We start from the raw sequence: 21,693 nt of genomic DNA on the forward strand, positions 1-21,693 counted from the left end.
TCTCCGTCGTACAAGTACGCAGCATAGCAAATTTTACGCTCAGCAGATCACGTTTATCGCAGTTATTTTAAAATTTAGAGTGAATTGACCTATTATAAAAATTAAAGGTAAGGTTATTACCTAGTGCATCTCGTAGGATTTTTATTATATTTTAATTTTAAAGCGAGTAATGAGTATTTTAAAATTGTAAATAATTTTTATATCTAAAAATACTCATAACTCGGCTTAAAATTAAAATATAATAAAAATCCTATGAGATGCACTTGGTAATAATCTTGTATTTAATTTTTTTTAATAGGTCAATTGACTCTAAATTTTAAAATAACGGAGATAAACGTGATCTGCTGAGCGTAAAATTTGGTATGCTACGTACTTGTACGACGAAGACAACACATGCGGGTGTGGCGTCCTCTTAAGTTAATTTTAAACGTGAATATAGAATAAATACAGGGTGATTATTTTAACATTTAACATTTGTTGTGTAGAAATGTATCACAGTTTTGGTCTTTAGAAAATATATATTTTTTTTCGTAATTTTAAATTATTAGGAAAATCTATATTTTTATAACATTATCATTAATTATTTTTAATTATTTTTGAACTTTTTGAACGACAAAACATATTTTTAAAGTAAAATGGAGCCTGTAGCGTACCTACATAGACACGAAAAAATTACCCATATTTTGTTTTCTTAAATCCAAACGCATATAACTATTAAAATTTAAGCCAGTAGTTTTCAACATTTTTTTAAACATAGCACACTGTGCTCTTCATAATATTTTCACATGCTCACTGCACAACTCTCAGCCATGATCACGAAAAACGTTTTATTCATCAAAGACCATTATTTAATTCGTTACACTAAATTAGAAAAACAAAATTGTACTTGATTGTATATTAATTTATATTTTACTATATTATATTTTCTTATCACTCAGTGATTAATGGAAATTTAAGAGCTGATACTGATAAATTTTAATCACAGTGTGTATTTCAGTACGTCAGCACTTCAGTGGACCAAGAAGACAAAAACTATAAACTTCATAAAATATCGCTTATTGAATAAAATATGTTAAATTGCCGTATGAAATAATTTTTGTATTGAAAATTAATTATTTATTTACAATTAGCGTATTAGGTGATTTATGAATATGAGAGAAGTCACTCACAATCGCTGCTTCACGTAACTTTATCACGAATTTCAAACATTGAAAATTCTTTAAGTTATTAAATCATTTAATTTAATTAGATTAAATTATTATTAACCAAAAATTACGATTTGAATTTTTTCATGAAAAATTCAAGAGAGTCGTGAAAATTCTCTGGAGACAATTGATCAATAAATGGACAATTTTATAAATCGTGAGAGAAAAGGATTGTCAATTTATTTACCTAGTCTTAATAAATTATCAAATTTAATATTTTTTTTCTCTAATAGAAACTCATTTAACTAACATCGTTCTTCATAATTTCAAAATTTGAATTCTATCGGTGACCTGGAACATGATGAGTATATAAATTTACCTATTTTCAAATGTTTTATTAAGTATAACTGTAGAAGCGTTCGAATGTTTGATCTACAACAGTAGCTATCATAACATTACCTAATAATATAAATAATATTGTCAGTCCATCAATTCAAATGAAGAAAGGTGGAAATAATCATTAATCATATTATAATTAGAGCCATGTATATTTCTCAAAATAAAGGTCTATTGCAGAGATCTTTAATTATGTCGTTTACTGCTCTCGGTGCATACCATTTTAACAAAGGAGAAGAAGACATATTAATAATGATACTCAGACACTGTGGATAGGTACTTATATAGTTAACACGCATATTAATTTTTATTTCATATTCTGATTTCTGAAGCAGAATAATTTTTCGAGTATTTTGATAGATTCAGATCTATTATTGTCAAACGATTAGTTATAATTAGCTTTTTAGCTATAAATATTTGAGAGAAATCATTAGTGAAGTAGTGGACCAACGTTCAGCGGCCATTAAATATTTATAAGTTTTCATATTTAACAATTATAATCTAACCCATTCTACCAAATTTTCAAATTCTGAAAACCAACTTACAAAATAAATACTTACAAATGAACATCTGAACTTACAATCAGTCCGGATCAATTTGTCCGATATGGGGGGGGGGGGGGGCAACTTCACACACGTCATTCTACCCTTTCGAAATTCAATTTCTCAGTAAACGTGTACATATAAATATATAATAAAACTAATAACACCAACTATAGAAGACTTATTCCACCTACAAAATATACACATTTCACCAGCACGTTTATCAAGAGAACGCTACACCCGCATGTATTGTCTCCGACATACAAATGTTTGTAACATGAAATCTGTTTTGCGTGGGAAAGAACCAAGAAGGCTAAAGTCATAATTGATTATGAAACGAAATTTTCACATTAAAAGATGAGAACATGTCGTACCTACTGCGCAACTTTGTTTTTATTTTTTTGATATCACTAAAACGAAATATGTTATTCAAGTTTGAAAAATGTATGCGGGTATAGCGTCCTTTTAAACTAAAATATGAGATTAGCTATTAGCTTTAAAAATATATAAACATATGTCGTGTAGGTAATATAGATTAAATAACTATGGTTTTATGTAGGCAATAAAACTTTATAATTAAACAAAAATTGGAAATGCATTTTTTAAATAAATACATTTATCTAAATTGGAAATAAACTGTGTGTATTAAACACGCACGATGTAGCATGTGTATAATATTTTATAAGAGACTTTTAATGGGAGTCTCTTGAGAATTTATAATAATACAACTGCGTCATGATATTATACAATTATAGTTTGAATATAAATAATAGTAAAAAAATTAATCAATAATATTGTAGGTATACTTATATATATATATATATATCATATTAAAAGTTTACAATATTTTCAAATTGATTGTATAGGAGTATGGGTAATAAACATGAATCCACAGTTTGACTTGAGTTTCGATATTTTTGTTTAATGTATACTTGACGTTTGACGTGATAACTACTTCCCAGCCGAAATAATGGAAAAAATCAAAAACCAATTATTGTATTTCAAGCGCATACGCGAATATATATTAACATATACAAGCTTAAGGATTCAGTTTTGGACAGATGATAAATACTCATCGTAAGTATATCTATATATAAAATAAATAGCTATATTTTAACAAATAATCATATGACATTCGTTTCTATAAACATTTTATAAGCACAGTATAATAAATAATTTATTTACAATAATAACATTCTGAATGATATGCAAGTAAGTACCTATCACAATCAAGACTCCTGATAATTTTGTTTGCTATATAAATCAGTTTCAGTTGATCCGTCTGACTGAATTCTCGGGAAGTGTGATTTAGGCAAGCTATATGAGATGAGTTAGTTAGGGTTTTTGCCGGAAGCATTTATAACAGCTTCGATTATCACGGTTTTTAAGATTAGATTGAAGGGTTGGATCATATATTTATTGATTTATATATAAAGGATGCCAATGCTTCGCTAATGATAATTTTTTCTGGAAATCTTCCAGTGTGGTTTTCCTATTTGAATACTAGATAGAACTCCATTATTACAATGCTATATTCTCAAAGTGGGTTAAGCAGATCTTATGTAAAATCATTTATTGAGCTAATGATAAGTTCAAAGTTTGAAAGATGTAATTCCCTTAACAGATTAGGTTTCAAATAAATTGTATGCATAAATTCCAATTGCACATTTATAGACCAACTCTAAATCTATTATATGTGTTGGAACAGTATAGTATACATATAGTATATCCAAAGTACCTATTACCGCAGCAGTAACTACCTTCTTAAAAAGTTTAATAACATAGTATATACTTTATATAGAATATAAGTTAAAACTAGGTATTAGTTATTATTATTATTTTTTTTTTTTATTGATCATATTTGACATCAGCAGCAAAAGCCGTTAAGTAACAATTATTGTACCAGTTATTTTTTAGATTTTATTATATAGGTAGATTGGGTTTTTCTGAGAATTTGAGAACTCTTGCGATGTTGGTAGCGTCATTAATCATTATAATTATTTAGATTTAACGTATAATATAACTAGATAAGAACATATTAAAGTATATATTATACACACTATACTGAGTATACACTATATAGACTAAAGAGTATATTAGGTACGTCTACAACTATGTATGTCCATATTTCTGAAGTACCGTTTATTTTCTAGAAAATTGTCACCAGCTCTTACAATTTTGATAACACATGATTTATGTTTACATTACTAATCTTTTCCATAAAATAGTTACAGTCTTAATTTTTGTCACATTGTCTTTTGTACAGATGACTATTATAAATCATAATTTTTAACTTTTTTGAATAAGTTTAAGTTGGTTTACTAAATGCCATTTATTTATATGTTATCATTAAAATTATCTACACCTACATTGTATCAAACTAATATAATATAATTGTTTTGAATTTTAAAATAATATACTAATTTTAACTGTAGGTATATACCTTTTTTTTTTAAATTTTAACAAGAAATATAGAATCTGTGCTATTGGGTACAATAAGAATATGTGATATAATATTTTTTTTTTTTTTTACATGAAAACGTGAGTGACAAGCCATTAACTGAAAGCACTACCTATTTGTTTAATAATAATTATTTTTTTTTTCATTTTATATAATTTTAATTTATTCATTTAGTAAATCTCGACACCATTTTCTTTTCAGTCGTCGTGTTATATACAGTCGGGGGGTATATACCTAAATAATATTAATGAGTTAATTATTTTAAGGAGCAAAAAAGTGTATCATATTGGTTATTGAGCAATTATTATAATTAAATAGTAATACGCTTAATTTAACCAAATAACAATATTAGGTACAATAGAAAATTACAAATCAATGTACTATTAAAATTCCGGTTATCCTGATATTGATTTGTGATTAAGCATATTATTGGTGCAATAAAATAAAATAATTATAACATATTGATAATTTTGTTTTGTCTACAGGCTCTATTGGATAAGCGTATTAATTGGATCTTTTACATTATTAGTATTTTTGTCTTACGACATAGTCTTGAAATGGTATGATTCTCCAGTGAATAGATTTAATATTAACGAACCACGGCACATGGCTGAAAATCCATTTCCCGCAATCACAATTTGTCACAACGATCCTATTAGTTCAAACACAATGAACTTAGCTTCTGTACTTAAATGGGAGAGACAAAACAAAACCGACGAAGAGTAAGTATATTTATACATTTAAATGATAAATTATTATATAGCACTTATTGTATTGTTGTACATAATTACCAATACCGCACCTATTTATACGAATATATTGAAACTACAGAGAAGTTGGAGACTTAAATTATAAAAAAAATACTGCTCAAAAATTATTGACGAAACATTTTTTTTTTATATTTGAAAGATATATTCACAATCTATAGATAACTAACTATACTACCTACTATAGATCAGTAAAAATATTTGATAGCACAGAATTAAAAAAAAAAATTATAGGTACCTACATAAATAAGGGATATACGTTTGATGGAAATTACCATAAGTTAAACCTCAGAAAATATTTAATATTATTTACGAAAATAAGTAATACTATATTGGTCTAAGGTGTATTCGGATTTCTTATGGCATTTCCTGAAATATATATTTAGGGAAATAAATTTTTATTTTAAATTTTTTATTTATTTAGGGGAACTAAATAAATCAAAACATCTTCTGATGATTTTATAGTTTTTAATGAAATCTATTTTAATAGTGATTGACTAGTTCTTTTTTGTATGAAATCGTTGTGTAACAGGTTAACGCACACCAAACACGTAAATTATAAGCTAATCGACTGACGTTTATCCAGTTGGAAAATAATTTCAAATGGTTTAGCTAGCTCCAAAATTTGGATCCAATACAACCAAATGGGGAGCTATATAATAGTTTGGTATATGAGAATTTTATTTTTGAGACAAAGTCCAAAATGTAAAATTGGGTGGATAAAGCGGAGACAAGGGGGAACTAGATAGGTACCTACATCGTTTCCTTGATGATATTTTACTAAACAAACAAGAATATTACATGATCAATATTATTATATTAATAATAAAAATTATAGCACGGAAACCCACTATTATATTTTCAAACCTCACTTTGAAGCTCTAATTTGACACACGTAATACAAGATTTTTACACTTTTGAATCAATATATTATTTTATAACAAACATTAACAAGGGAAAAGTTAGATAGGTATGAAGTACAAACAATTATAAACTAATTTGTTTTTATAAAGAAATGAAAAAGTTTTTAAGTTTTATTTTAATATTTTAAAACCTTTTATATTTAAATTAGAATCTACATGATGTAAAACATGGTGTGAATAATGCTGTAAAAATAAACAATTTTATGAAACGTAAATTTACATTTAATGTCATTAAAAGGTTGAAATTTATGAAAGCTTATTTATTTAAATCTACGAAGGTTTTGAATCATGATTAATGATATATTTAAATGCCTATTACATTATGTGAAAATAAACTCAAATAAGTATCGCATGTACTTTGCACAGCATTAAATTGTTCAAAATTCAAAAATTTAATGTAATATAATATTTTAAATATTAATTGTTACGTAAATAATTTCAGAAAATATTTAATGATATTTATTTTTGTATAGATGGCAGACTCTGAACGTAGTATATGGGATGTGTAATTGGAAACATAAAATCTATAAATTGGAAAAAATAAATCCAAAAATTGTCTTTTATGTACTGAAAGTATGTCTAAATCAATTAAATTATAGTATAATTATGTTCTTATATTAACACATGATGTTTGATACTTTGGCATGTGTAATGTACAGAATAATATGTTTTTTAAATTTAATAGTAAAGAAACATATATTACTATTGTAAATTGTAATAAGTAAGATATAAGGTACTTACTTATTTAAGAGATATTTTTAAATTTACTAAATCATTTAAATTAAATTAAAATAATTATTAGATGGTACTTCATACTTTTAATTAAATTTAGGTACTTTTAGGTATATTCGCAATGCACATAGATGTGTATAGGTGTATATGACAATAGTTTAATATTGGTGAGGTTTGCAAATCGATGATTTTAATTTATAATATTTATTTTATATTCTTAAAAATATATTTCACTTGCAGGAATTTTCAACTAAATGCCAAGATACTATAAAACAAATTCGATGGAAAGATAAAATCATTGAAAATCCCTGTGAAATTATGCAGCCTATATTTTTATTAAACAGTTTATGTTTCAGTTTTAATGCTCTTCCGTATCACGAGATGTATAGACAAACTCCAAACAAATTGTAAGTATATTAACAGTAAATATCAGTAATAGAATCCCTTCTCTCGTTTACCAAAAACCATAAGTTCAAGATTTTAAGCCTTGTAGGCAGGGCTTTGCACCGGAATAATTTTTTCGGGTTTTGGGTTTTGGGTGTTTAAGGAAAATGTTGGTTATTGAATTTGGGTGTTTCGGGTTAATGAACTTTTATGGTTATGGTTAAATGTAAATTTATTTGGGTTAATTATGGTTAGTTCAGGTGTTAAAAAATACCCATGTTTTATATCAATTAACATGAGCTTTTCTACGCGAATTTGGTATTATACTTTTATTTTATTTTTAAAGCAAATATAATTTTAAAAAAACATATTAAAATCATACTTACCATTAAAAAGTCATTTTTCTACAAAAAACAGTTCTTGTTTATTATTTATTTTGATCAAACATAATTTTGTTGTTAGTATTGTTGAATACAAAGGTTAGATAACACAAATATAATTATTTAATATTGTGAAATAATATAAAACAATGATCTAGATTCTACATCTTTAGTTGGTTTATATTTAATATTAATTCATTAAATTTATATTAATTTTTCATATTATATTCTGTTGTATTTGTAGTCTGTACACTGTATAGACACGTTTGACACTGTAAATTATTGTGATCACAAGCATGGATAAAAGAATAGATCACAAGTCATGACTAAACGCAGGTCACAAGCAACACAAGCAAATAAGGGTAATACACGCACGTGTTTAAAGATAATATCGTCGAGAATTAATAATTATACAGTTGCAGTCAATATCAATAGTCGATACAACATAATATTATTATGTTATGTTTTATTAATATAACGATTATAACGCCAACTATTTTCTTATCTTCTTATTTGCGTAAAATACATACGAATTGATATGCCACTAATTTCTTTGTATTTAATACAATTTGGGTTAACCCAAATATTAATACTGGTTTCAGGTTAATTCGGGTGTTAATTTTTTCATTCAGGTGTTGTATTATACGGGTTTGGTTTTGCAAATTTATTCGGGTTAATTGGGGTTTCGGGTTTTGGGTTTCGTTCAGGTGCAAAGTCCTGCTTGTAGGTATAGGCTATATACTAAAATTGAATGAATCTGTATAACAATATTTTTATTGGTAGGTATTCTAAAAGCACTATTGCTACTAATAATATATATATAACATATATATGATTATCTTCTCATGCTTATCCCTTAAAGTTTAAACTATTTTTTTTTCAAATTTCGAATTTCTATGTATAGCAAATTTGCATACAAAAATTAGATTTTAAACTATTTACTGTAAATTTTAGGTATAGTAGAGGTATGCTCTTTTTAGTTTTTAACCAAAACTATTGAATAATTCATATTGGGAATTGTTCATAGCAGATATGGAAATATCTAATTAATTTGAGCCTGTTTAGAAATATATTTCATGGTTCATATGAGTCATTAATATTGTAATATTTCAATATTTTAGTCGTGGATTTATATAATCATTTAGGAAGATACCTATTCTATTATGATTATTATTATGCTATGCATTGTGCTGTATGTTCATTGTTTTTTTATCTGGTGTATTGCTGATTGGAATCATTTAATTTTGTTAGACAAGATGTACTTCAGACAGGTGAGAAATGGTCGATTTTAACAAGTAACTGGAATTCTGACGATGGTTACTCTGCTAATAATTTAATAACAAATAATATACCATGGAACATGAAATCGACAGCATTTTTTAATACTGTTGAGTTTATATTAGAACAAAAAGATGCATTTTATGGGTGTTCGAGTAAACAAGGATTTACAGTTGAGTGTATTATACTACTTTTCAGCTAAACAATGAAATTAGGTTTTAATATTTAAACACATACTAACTATAGTATTAACTCTATGTTCATAAATGTAAAGAAAAACATTTTAAAAGTTTTTATTTCAATGTTTTATTTTTCTGTGAGACATTTTTTCTTAGATTAGTTTAAAATAATAGTAAATATTAAATTTTTGGATTTTTGAATTTTTAGAATATCGTTATATAAAATGTATTAGTCATTCTAATTGATGTATTAAATCTGCATATTGGTTTTTTATATTCTGAAAAAATTAAATAATAACACCTACGTATTAAATGATGTATCCTGTTTATTTCAGGTTTATTTTCATAGTCCATCAGACGTCCCGGATTATTCACATTCGTCTTTAAAACTTTCAAAAAGTAGTCATAGCTTTGTTCAAATATCAACTCACGTGTCGTTGACCGACAATGGTTTAAAAAGTTGGACACCTGAAAAAAGAGGATGTTATTATTTGAACGAGAAGTGGCTTAAGTACAACACAGTATATTCCTATATAAATTGTTATGTCGAATGTCAGGTGAATTATACTGAGATTTTGTGTGGCTGTGCTCCAATTTACAGAATAAGTATGATTAAGTGTTGTGCATTTACTATTACGAACTACTATGTCCTAATCAAAGCAACTTGTATAAGCTATAAGTATTTTACTGCCACATTTATATCCAAATATTTTGGATTTTTCAAATGGCCAAATTATATTTTAATTTTAACTAAATTATTTATATTTTTCTTGTTCATTGTTTTTTTTTTTCAACAGATAGTTCTCTTCCCGTGTGTGGACCCAAATCGAACGAATGTCTAGCCAATGCCGCAGGTAAATATTTCCACAAGATAAAATATTATCATATACCTACAATAGGTATTGTATGAGTAAAGGACATGTTAAATTGTTATATTATATATTATAACCGAAGTGACCAGAGTGGAAAAAAATAATAGATGCTTGTAAAATTTCACACTGTATTCATGTTACACAGAGTGTAATATCTAACGTGTTTGGTTGAATTGTAATTCTTCTGAGAAAGCCATAAATTATAACAAACAATTTTTAATATGCTCACATATTGTGTATAAATATTACAATATTTAAATAGTGATAACATTTTATTCAAATGAAATATTTTGTTACTTTACAAAAATAATAAATCATAATTTTATCTTATTAGTTCTAATACAGAGAGCATACCATACGTGCAAATGTTTGCCATCTTGTACAGATATTGATTACGAATTATCTTATTCGACAGTACCTAAAAACTTCAGCTATATAAAAAAATCATTAGCATTCATGAACGACTCAATTGACAGGTGAGAAAAATAATTTCTTCTTAATTCATTAACATCAGATAGTGTGGCTTATAAAATTACAGCAATAAAGCACATTTTGCTTGGTCAACAAAAGAATAAATAATATACAAAAAACATATCCCATATATAGGTACTAAGGTACCTACTATGACTACTCATATGAAAATAAATAGTGAATAGTACATAAATAAAATAATATAAAGTTTTATCACAGTATATTATGTTGTAATCCGAAAATAAACTATATTATATAATAAAGCAGTGTTTGGAAAGAACGCGTTCGTGAACGCACGTTCATCGCGTTCACGTTTATATTTAGTGAACAACACGTGAACGTCACCCATTTAAAAAAACTACGATTTAAAAATTTAAAAATGTGAATGATAATTTTGTCTTTTAGATTGTGAGCGGAACGATGAAAATATATTGATTTTACAATTATGTATTATTTGCTTTTGTTGTGTGTCTATCATCACGTTTTGGGACAGTAACAATGTTTCAATTTTCTTCAACATCATCTTTTATGGTAGAAAAGTGAATTTAGTTAGGTTAGGTTAATAGTAATAAATTCCCTATAGTTTTCAAAAGTATCAGGAAAAATAAACAGAAAATTAAAGAAATACTGAGATTTTTACGATTGATTCGTTTTAGAAAAAAATCGATTATGTTCTAAGTGTAATTCTAAAAAACATGACCTAAGATACCTTTATTCAGAGCAGTTATAAAGATCAAATTGCAAACATGATTGCCAACATTCGTTTAGGAATAAGGCACTCGAAGAAGAAGATAATATGTTATAGATTTCTGTATAGTCACTATACAATGTGTTTATCATTTCTATTTAATCTATGTGGTGTTGATAGTTATCAATTTTTTAAATAAATAATTAAATTAACGATTCAATGAACGTGTTCATTCCTTTGATGGACTTGAACAGTTGAACGTGAACGTGATCCTTTGAAAACATAATGAATTTGAACGTGAACAAGTTTCTTTTATTTACATTGAACGTAAATGTGAATGAGAGTACAGTTTTTAAGTGAACTTCTAAAAGCTACAACGAGGTGATGCGTTTAAGAGTCCATTATCATTATACATCAAAAAGTTTTAATTATTTTGAAAAATGTTCGAATTTCGAACAAGTCATTAATTAATTATAGATAATTTTAATTACTATTCAAAGTGTAAGAAATTAGTGAAGTAGTGCATCAATATTTTGTCACTCTATACTTTATTCATCAACATTTTTTACTTAACTTTAACTTTTAAATTTATAATTCGTTTGAAATTCGTTGTATATCAAAATACTCAAAAACAATAATTTGCTTCAGAATATGAAATAAAAATTTTATATTAGGTACTGTTTAAAAAAACAATGAACTTTAAAACATTAACGGTAAAATAACTGTAGAAAATATAATATTTTATCCAAAAATATAATTTTTTTGACGCAATATAATATACAAAAAAATTCTTTTAAAAAAGTTAAAATTTCCATAACAATGATTGTTGACACTTAAATTGATCATATTATTGTATGTACTTAATCTATTATAATAAAATATGAATCTGCTATATAAACGTGCACAATAGGTATAAAATGTGTAACTTTAAATCACTAATCATGTAATAGTATTTAGTATTTGTAATATAAACAAACGAAAAAAAATACTATTGTAATATTAGAATAACATTACAATAATAAAATTATCAATGCTATTTCACAACTTGAAAAAACCAAAACTCATATCAGTAGATAAATAAATTACTCAATTAATAAACACTACCTACCTATAATAATAGCGCAATACATTGGGTCGAGAATTCGATATTCTATAAAAACTAAGAAAATGTCCTAACAGTTTTAAAGGATGCACTTAAACAATTCAATAAACCCTATAAAAACATTAGATGTATAGAACCTCTACAATTAACATGCATCGTACATATAAAAATAAAATTTTGGTTCTATATATTGATTAAATAATGCTCAATTTGGTTTATTTTTATTTAGCGATGATCAAAATTCATAAATGTATTAGAATCTGCCCCACCTTTGAAAGTGGGTGGGTGGGTGGATCGTAATTGGTTAGGAATGTTAGGATGGTCATGGGTTGGGGTAGGTTATGATTGTGATGCATAAAAATAATTCATAAAAGGAGAAATAAAATATAAATATTCCCTAATATCAAAAATCCATTGAATACTCAAATTTACGAATTTAGTCGGGTGTCTCTGGCTGGGGTAGGTATTAATTGTTATACTTTTCCTCACCTAAAATTGTAAAAATGTTTAGTACAAAATTCAGTAGGTTATATCTATTTAACTATAGGTACGAAATAGATTTGTATCAAAACGATCATTGCGTAGTTACAACACTAGAAGAAAGATAAAAAGACAAGTACATTAAACATAGGCTTAGAATAGGGAGGAGCTAGTGGCCCTTCCATACATTTTTTAACTATCATTTTTAGAATATATATATAATATAGATACCCGAAACATTGTAAGCTAAAGCTCCCCCATAAAAATTCATCATGCTACAAATATGGAATTGAAATTCTAACTCCAAATAATATAATATGTAACCTATATTTGTACAGCAATAATTTGGCCAGCATTGAAGCCACAATTAATTTGGAACACACGTGGCCTTTGAGAAGGAATGCTAAAGACACTAATATAGGCTACATAGGTTTGTAAAATTCCAATTAAATATTTTGCTCTAAATAACCATATTGGACTAATTTAATTAATAACTAGATTTTTTTTTTTAAAGGTAAAATTGCTGGATTGACTAATTTGTGCCGTGGAGTGAGCTTGATTTCAATATTGGAAACTTTGTATTTCATATTTATCAATCCTTTTTTTCACTGAGAAAAAAAATGAATTCTCTAGTTTTTGGTCGTAATAAAGATACACATATAAAATATAAGATAAACGTTTCAAATAATTTAATAAATTGGGAATTGATATCATAATATTTATTTATGTTTAAACAAATATTGATAGTATTGTAAGCGTGTGCATCAAACATTTTTTGTAGTTATAAATTGAATGAACTATAATAGAATTACAATTATAGAGTAAATTATAATAGCTGTACCAATGAAAAATTAAATTATGAGTTATGAGTTAAGAACATCTATTTTCTTAAATAATATTCAATTGTATTTGTACCTCCATCAATGTTGTATATGTATACTGTATCTGAATACGTATAATATAGAACGGTTGAGTCTATAGGTCCTAAAGTGATGGAGACTTCCTCCAAATGGATACACGTAAACACAAATATGAATTGAATTATAAATTATAATAGTATCTAGATAAATATTATTATAATATATTACCTATATACTTTGTAGTGATAGGCTATAAAAATAATGCAAAATAATGACTCTATTGCCATAAAATATTAAAATCAATAACATTTTATGTTACATTGTATGAACAATTATGTTATTGATTACACTATAAGCAATTGTAGACCGATATAGTTAAAATATATACAAATTAGTATCGGGATATACTAATTACGAGATATGTTTTGTCTGTATGAAGTGTCATGGTGCTACCTATACATATTAGTTACACAATCCTTGTCTATAGAGATCGCTTGTGCTAGAATAAATAAAGAGTATTCAATACTCTACTAAAAATTGATCAAAAAATTAAATTAAATTGATGATGATTATTTAAAAAATTTCCATACTTACAGGTTGTGAATAAAAGCGTTTTGTTTACCTAAAGTCCTAAACACTCAAAATAATATGAAAATTAATTCATCGTCTGAACTCTTAAGTTAATTATTAATTATTAATTCTGAAATTATAAAAATCAAGTCCCTACAATATATTTCAATGATGCTATATTGATGATTTACGGAAAAAGACAGTACCTAACTCATAAGTATGAAGTCAAAATTAATATAAGGTAATAGGTAAGTAAGCTACAAAAAATTGTTTTAAGTTGTTCATGGTGAGATTCTTATTATAAGTGCTAAGATAAATTCGTTGCAATAGTTGTGTTGTAAAATGTTGTTCGTATTTATGCCTTATGAAATGGTCACTGGTCACTAAAATTTTGGTACGAGTTTGGGAAAATTTAAATCCAAGATAAAACGTCCGATAAGAAGATCCATCATATCACGTTGACCTTCAAAACATTGTTATAATATATTTTATTATTTGTTAGAATTTATATGTATTATTATTAAATCCTTGACTAATTGACCTTATTACCTCTTTTGTGGAATGTAATTTATCGTAGGTTACATCAATGAGTAGCTTTAATACAATATTATATTATTATGTGTGTACCTATCCATACTGTGTACATTATACATAATATAGTTAATCATAATTCATATTGTGTAAATAAAATATATTATTTTGTATTTATGTAGTAGGTGTGTACTTAACATTAGGATGTTTCTATTTTATCTAAAACTCAAAAATTATTATACAGTATACACAATATACATGTGAATTTCTAACATTATATTTATATTATGCTGTAATATTGCTTTAGTAGTAAGTATATAAATTGTATAATATTATAAAATCAGTGGTAGGTAGTACCTATATGGCTGTATGCTTGTATGGGTGACTGGGTACCACAAAGAAGTTTATTTGAAGTAATACGTGCAATTTTTTTCTTGACAATCAGAATAAACAATTCAAATGAAAACGTTGATGAAGGTTATCCATCCATCTACGATCTACCTACGTCTATTTATGATCCATCAATTCGATGATATCGTGTTTATACTAGATAAGTACCTGCGATTGTGCCAACTGTGTAACACCATTCGTTTTTTGTTTACCTACCAAAGTACCTATACTGTTTTGTAATTGATAGTGTATGTTTATATACCAATATCAAAATCTATTTCAAAAGAGAATACTCTGTCCAGTCTGTCCACCAACCAGCTTTTGTTTGGTAACCTCACACGGTGAGTTTGATTAGTTTGAACAGGGTTATGGGGAAACGTCGATATCGGATACGATATAAGTGACCTAAGCCTAAAATCAATAGTTATGTAGATTTAAACTGTTAAATAATTAACTTAGGTACCATGAAAAACTGAATACACATAATTCATGAGTAACTGAGCAAGTACCTATATCCCTATAGGCTATAATATACTACATTATTCGTCGCAATCGCTGTTTCAAATGTCACTGAGGTCTGAGTGTGACATTTTCTGCACATATGCTCTTGTGAAAGTTAAGGTTTCATACTTTTATATTGATAAGGGCACCTGCTGATTTGCTGATTTCTATGTTGCTTTTGATAATTGAAATTATAATCAAACGTAAAAAGTTTAAATATTATCAAATTAAATCACAAACGAAAATTGAAACTTATTCCACTGTAAAGTTGGTGTCAATAGCCAATTGTAGGTACTACGTAATTTAGTAGGCTACTGTAATGGATGAGTTAAAATTGAATTCAATGATATCAATCATTACTTACAAAGAATGATTCTGAGTGAAGTGTTATATTGGTCAATATTTTATTGTTTACTTGTATTGGTATTAGCATTGCTTTAATATATAATATTAAAGTGTTTATAATCAATGATTTTAAATAGCCATTTTTTCTATTACCTGGGTACTATAAATAATGTCCAATCGACAATGGTAGGTTCAATTACATTTTTAAAAAACAAATGACATGTATTACCTACATTAATATTTTTATTATTATTAACGAAATTACTATTACTTGCTGTCATTAATTAATAGTTACATACATAATAAGTCAATACGTAAATAGATAAATTAAAATTAATCTGAAATTTTTGAAAATTTTTTTATGTATAGAAAATAATATACTTATATTTGTAGTGGTAAAAAGCTTCAAAACCCTACGAATCAGTTTCGAGCATTATTTTTTAATTGCAAAAAAATAACTATAAATTATAATTTTTATAATTATATTAAATAACCAATGAGCCAATAGTCGAGTCATTGAATATAATAGATTTGAATAAATATGATATCAATTTTCAATCATAAGATATCCAACTTCCGGTGTACCATTTTAAATAGTGTTTGGTTGATGGTGACAAATAGGAAGAAAACTTCGAAATCTGAAATAATTAAGAAAATTAATTTAAAAAAAAAATGTATACTGTCCGATGTCTGGTGGCGAATAAGCGTAGTCACTGCTGGTCAGAAAAGTTAAGAATTAGACAAGTAGATGTCACTGATGTTACCGTTCGAAACTTGGATCATATAAACTAAGTTAATATATTAATAGTTATAGGTAGTCAGTGCTGGTTATACATGATTTTCAAGGGGAGGGGGTTAAAAATAAAGCCACCTCTCCTTCCACAGCATTTTTATATATAGTGTACAGAGTGTACCAAAAAGACCTGACAAAAAAAAATTATGCTAATTAAACGCATGAATTTTTTTTTTAATATTATATAATATGTAAATAATTTAAGAAATAGCAAATTCTCAAAAATCATATTTTTTTAAAAGTTATTCAGTTCCAAATTAATTTAACCAAAAAATATTGAATTTTAAAAAAATTATAAAATATAAGCTACTTGACTTTAGATAAATCTTTTTACCACCAAAATTGTATTTATAATCAGATTCATAAATAGGCTATTTTGAATTTATCCAAAAAAAATTTTAATTAAATTAAATTTTTTTTTATTTTCAGTACTTACTAAAAAAAATTTATTATACATGCAGTGTTAGGGTCTCTTAATAAAAGAAAAAAAAATATTAATTTGAACAAAAGTTATTCCAAAAGTCAGTTAATCTGTTACACCTTGTATACTTATATAATATAAAATGTACAGAATATAGATTATAGGTATAGTAATATTAATATATATTTATAATATTAATAATACACTTTAATATTAATTTATTTAAAAAATGTATATAAATAATGTACCTACCATAAATTTATTAACTTAATAGTTAATTCGTTATCTTATAATAATTATAATAAAAGCATATGCCTTTTTTTCTTTACTTATAATATCTTAGCAAAACTTATAATATCAATTAGTCGTCAGAAATGACAACACTGCTATGAAGATAGCTGTGACCGCTCCCCAAACCGCCGCGTGTATCATATACATAATACAATACATGTTTTATTATTTTATGTCTATGATGGCGTGTATTCACTGATTTTTATACCAAGTTAATCTGCGTGTTTTTTTTTTTTTTTTTTTTTTTTTTATTGAACTAAAAAAACATCAACAACAAAGGTTATTAGTTTTTGTTAAGATACAATGTTAAGGGTATTAAAATGTTTATATGATGCCAACTACATATGGTTACTATTTAAGTTAATGTTACAATTTTTTTTTTATCAATACTTTTAAATTTTGTTGTATAAATCCGATCCTTTGAAAAAGGCTATCATGTTCGATGTGGTCTCGTTGCTCGGTCCCAGAGCTAATCTGCGTGTTTATCGCATATTCTAATCACAGTTTATAGACAACAGAAAAAAACCACAGACTAATATGTATATAATATAGGTACTATATCCGTGGTTAAAACGTTAATTATGATCAAGGAAGATCCCAAGGGGGCTTATCCACCTATCACTCCCCCTTAAAACCGCTACTGTAGGTAATTAGTGAAGTTAGTAGCTTATATTATGTTGGAGGGTTTGAACGGGTCTATTGAATGTTTTGAATCGTGGAAGTTTTTGATCAACCACCGAGTAGATAACCGCGGTGTCCAGGTGTACTCCAGTACTTACAATTTATTATAAATATATATTTTTTGTACCTGTCGTCAAGTTTGGAGCAATAGGTAAAAATACTTCAGTTTTCAATGTTGGATGATTTCTGATTTAAGATTGTGTGTATAGTATTGGTACTTTGGTAGATGTAACTTGTACTCTGTAAGGTAAAAATTAGGAATTTTGTTAATAATTATTAATTACCAATTAATTAGGAAAAACTAGTGTCTATCATTTTTATGAAGTTTAAAGATCATGTTCTGGAAAAATATTAACCGTAGGAAACGCGGCTTACACACGGGCACCTAATGGCCTAGGAAGAACCCCCCCCCCCTCATACAAAGTCTGTGGTGTCCAAATATCAGTGAAACACGTCATAACAGAATTCCTGAAATACCAGCAAGAACGACAGAACACCGGATTGGATACGACCCTCGACATCGCATTGGGATCCAATGCTGTGGAGAACAAAATGATGATTCTTTTTTGAAGTCAACAGACCTCTATAATTTAATATAATTTAATGATTCACAATTGTTTTCCTCCTTTTTTTTTTGTTTTGTATATAAATATTAAGAAACCATACTGTTATATTGTAACCCCTTAAAAAAAAAAAAAAAAAATTCTGTTAAAATCTTAAACCTTGCAAACACTACTGTAACTAATGGCCATGTATAGCTGCGGAGTTTTTTTTTTTTTGATAAATAAAAAAAAAATAACCACAGAGATTTGAAACTTTTACCATTAAAGCATGGGCCGTTTTGTCCCTCTCCCAGGGACGCCCATGCATTAGGTAATTATAATTTTTTCATAAGTCCTTTAGTCCTTATAAGCTATTGTCATTTGTCACAGTCATTGATAAAAAAAAAAAAAAAATGAACAAGTTATCAAAAATTATTTACGTTATTACATAAAAGAGAAACCTCTTATAAATTGCAAATTTTAACTAATTAAAACGACCGAAATACTGTTAAATGTTTATCGTAAATCATAATACTCATGAATTAAGAAATTTAATAGCAATCAATTTAGTACAGTTAATTGTTTTCTAAAAATTGACGATTTATCATTGATTCTAAAGTTATATATAATAATGATTTATTATAATAGAACTAAATAAGCTATAAAATATAAAGCATTGGAATATATACGTATATGATTAAAAAACCATTAGAGGTATATAAATAATAATTATTTAAATTCGGAAAGGATATAAAAGTTATACACAATAATATGGACGTTTAGTTGTATTTGCTTGTTCCTGAGGCGTCACGCTAGTTGTTATTCTTTCGGTATTCGGATAAGTGTCGCTATGGATAAGACATATTTTGTTTTCCCTTTACAAATAATTTAAATACCATAAATCGTTATTAAAATAATACAATTATTATGACGATATCCACTTCAATATACAAAAGATAATATTGAATTTAATCAATTTTGTTTCGTATGTGTGACGGTGGTGACATCTAGTGAATAGTTACGTCTCGGCACGTCTAGTTAAGTAAAAAATACACTAGATGTCGATAAATATTAGACGGTCATTGATAATTGATAATTATTATGTAATGAATAAAAAATTAGTAAGTACTTTAGAGGTTATGGGCAACTATTAGATTCCAATGATAGGATTTTGATAGGCAACTTTATTTACATTGCCATGTCGCCGTGCAAGTCATAAATGATCTTAAAGTTCGTTACACATAGAGCGATTCGAACGCGTTTTTTAAATAAATTTATAAATCGCGTACAATAATAGCCAAATATAAAACACGTGTATTCCATAGCTATATTGAAACGTATCAAGTGTAAGGGTACTTATGACATTATGATAACGATTTATTCGGTGACCGACAATTTTTCACTCAAACGGTCGATTTCAATTTCAATATTCGGTTACAATGCTTATCCCATACTTTGATTTTGAAAAAAATATTAGAATTCTCCATGATATTTATAATGGAACGGCCTATGCGAATCAGTGCCTGATTTAAGGGGGCACCAGGGTGACTAGTTACCCGGCCCCAATTTGGAGTGGCCCCAAAAGTTTTGCTAGTTTTATATATTATTATAATATTAATAAATGTATATGAGGCCTCTTTTTATTTAAATCCCCGGCCCCAAAATTTGTAAATCAGGCTCTGATGCGAATTATTAAAACTATGTTTAGTTGTAAAATATTTTATGAAATATTTAAAATTAATTTGTTACGATTCAAAGTACGAAAATAAAAACTTGTGGCTCGGTGTTTCACCGGCATGCAACGAAGAGTTCAAATATTTTTAGATTCTGAGCGGAGCGAGGAATGTATTGGTTTTACAATATTATGTTTATTTCTTTTTCTTTTTTATTCGGTAAACACATTTTCTCCCTCTAAACTTGCTCAAAAGTATCAAGTGTAGCATCTTTTCTGAAAGGTAATGTTCTTGAGCTGGTACTTTTGAGAGGTCATTTTTCGATTTTCGAAACGGCACTCAAAATAAAAGCGATTAAAGGAGAAAAAACGTACGATTTTATAATATCAAATAATTAGGAACGACGTTTTCTATCAGAAATATTGCTTCAAATGAAAAATGACGAAAGATTTTTTTTTATTGTATTTTAGATTTTGTTGCTTATGGTTCTAGTTTCGGAAAATCTTAGCAATTTTTATTTATAGAAATTTTGATTTTGGGAATTTTTTGTTGTAATTCTGTTAAAAACTTGAAATTTGGGTTGTTTACTTATATTATCTTTACCTATACATGCAGGTAAGATTTTCAAAACATTTAAGCGACTTTTGAGCTTTTTCATTTATTTTAAATTTTTTTTCATTTTTATGATATTTCCTAATTATAAATTATAATCGTAATTATATAAATTACCTTATTTATATAAGTCGTTCTTAAGCTGTTCTTATAACGCTTTGTTCATCACCATAGCAACGAATAAAATTAAATAAAAAAAACTCTCTCGTCCGTTCAGAATCGTTTTTTATCGAATGCAATCATTGCATTCAAATCGAATACAGTAAAATTACACTATCCTGTCCGAGGACCGAAGAGACGATGGACAAAAATCCACCCCCGAAATGCTGACTTACTTTTTAAGTATAAATCAGAAGAGGTGATACGACATGTTCTGTTAGAACTTGGGATCATAGAATTGGTATACGTTTTTACTAAAGTTACGATTGTCGCCAATTCGCCATGCCTTAATTATATTAATTACTGCTAAGTTCTTAAGTATTTATTCTTCAAAAGGCAACTATAGATTATAGTTGTATACTTGTTTATACAATAAGAGTAAACAATAACACACTACACACACAGCCATCTGTTTAGTTTTACTAATCTAAAAAAAAAATCGTTGACCTTATTTTACTTTTATACTTTAATAAATTCACTATGATATGTAATTTGAAAATACTTTTTATTTTGTATTTTTCTGC

The 21,693-nt window shown here is 26.8% G+C and overlaps 1 protein-coding gene across 1 annotated transcript; it reads left to right on the forward strand.

The window, feature by feature from the left end:
• The first annotated feature begins 3,026 nt into the window (after nt 1-3,026).
• Nucleotides 3,027-13,494, forward strand: LOC149058163 (pickpocket protein 28-like). The gene is made up of 10 exons (XM_089220356.1): nt 3,027-3,160; nt 5,030-5,266; nt 6,708-6,807; nt 7,207-7,373; nt 8,982-9,180; nt 9,523-9,793; nt 9,985-10,041; nt 10,394-10,535; nt 13,139-13,230; nt 13,315-13,494. The coding sequence occupies exons 1-10, from the start codon at nt 3,054-3,056 to the stop codon at nt 13,410-13,412; spliced, it is 1,470 nt and encodes a 489-aa protein (XP_089076482.1). The 5' UTR covers nt 3,027-3,053; the 3' UTR covers nt 13,413-13,494.
• The last annotated feature ends 8,199 nt before the right edge of the window (nt 13,495-21,693 follow it).

This window comes from Diuraphis noxia, unplaced genomic scaffold, assembly GCF_037042655.1.
Source record: "Diuraphis noxia isolate RWA-SAM2 unplaced genomic scaffold, SU_Dnox_SAM2 contig0002, whole genome shotgun sequence".
Classification (NCBI taxonomy): domain Eukaryota; kingdom Metazoa; phylum Arthropoda; class Insecta; order Hemiptera; family Aphididae; genus Diuraphis; species Diuraphis noxia.

Excerpts from the sequence above, each read along its gene's own strand:
- LOC149058163 (XM_089220356.1), top strand. The coding sequence starts at position 3,054 with ATGGAAAAAATCAAAAACCAATTATTGTATTTCAAGCGCATACGCGAA. Across the intron at positions 9,181-9,522 it reads CGAGTAAACAAGGATTTACA|GTTTATTTTCATAGTCCATC; the intron begins GTTGAGTGTATT and ends TGTTTATTTCAG. Across the intron at positions 10,042-10,393 it reads ATGTCTAGCCAATGCCGCAG|TTCTAATACAGAGAGCATAC; the intron begins GTAAATATTTCC and ends TTATCTTATTAG.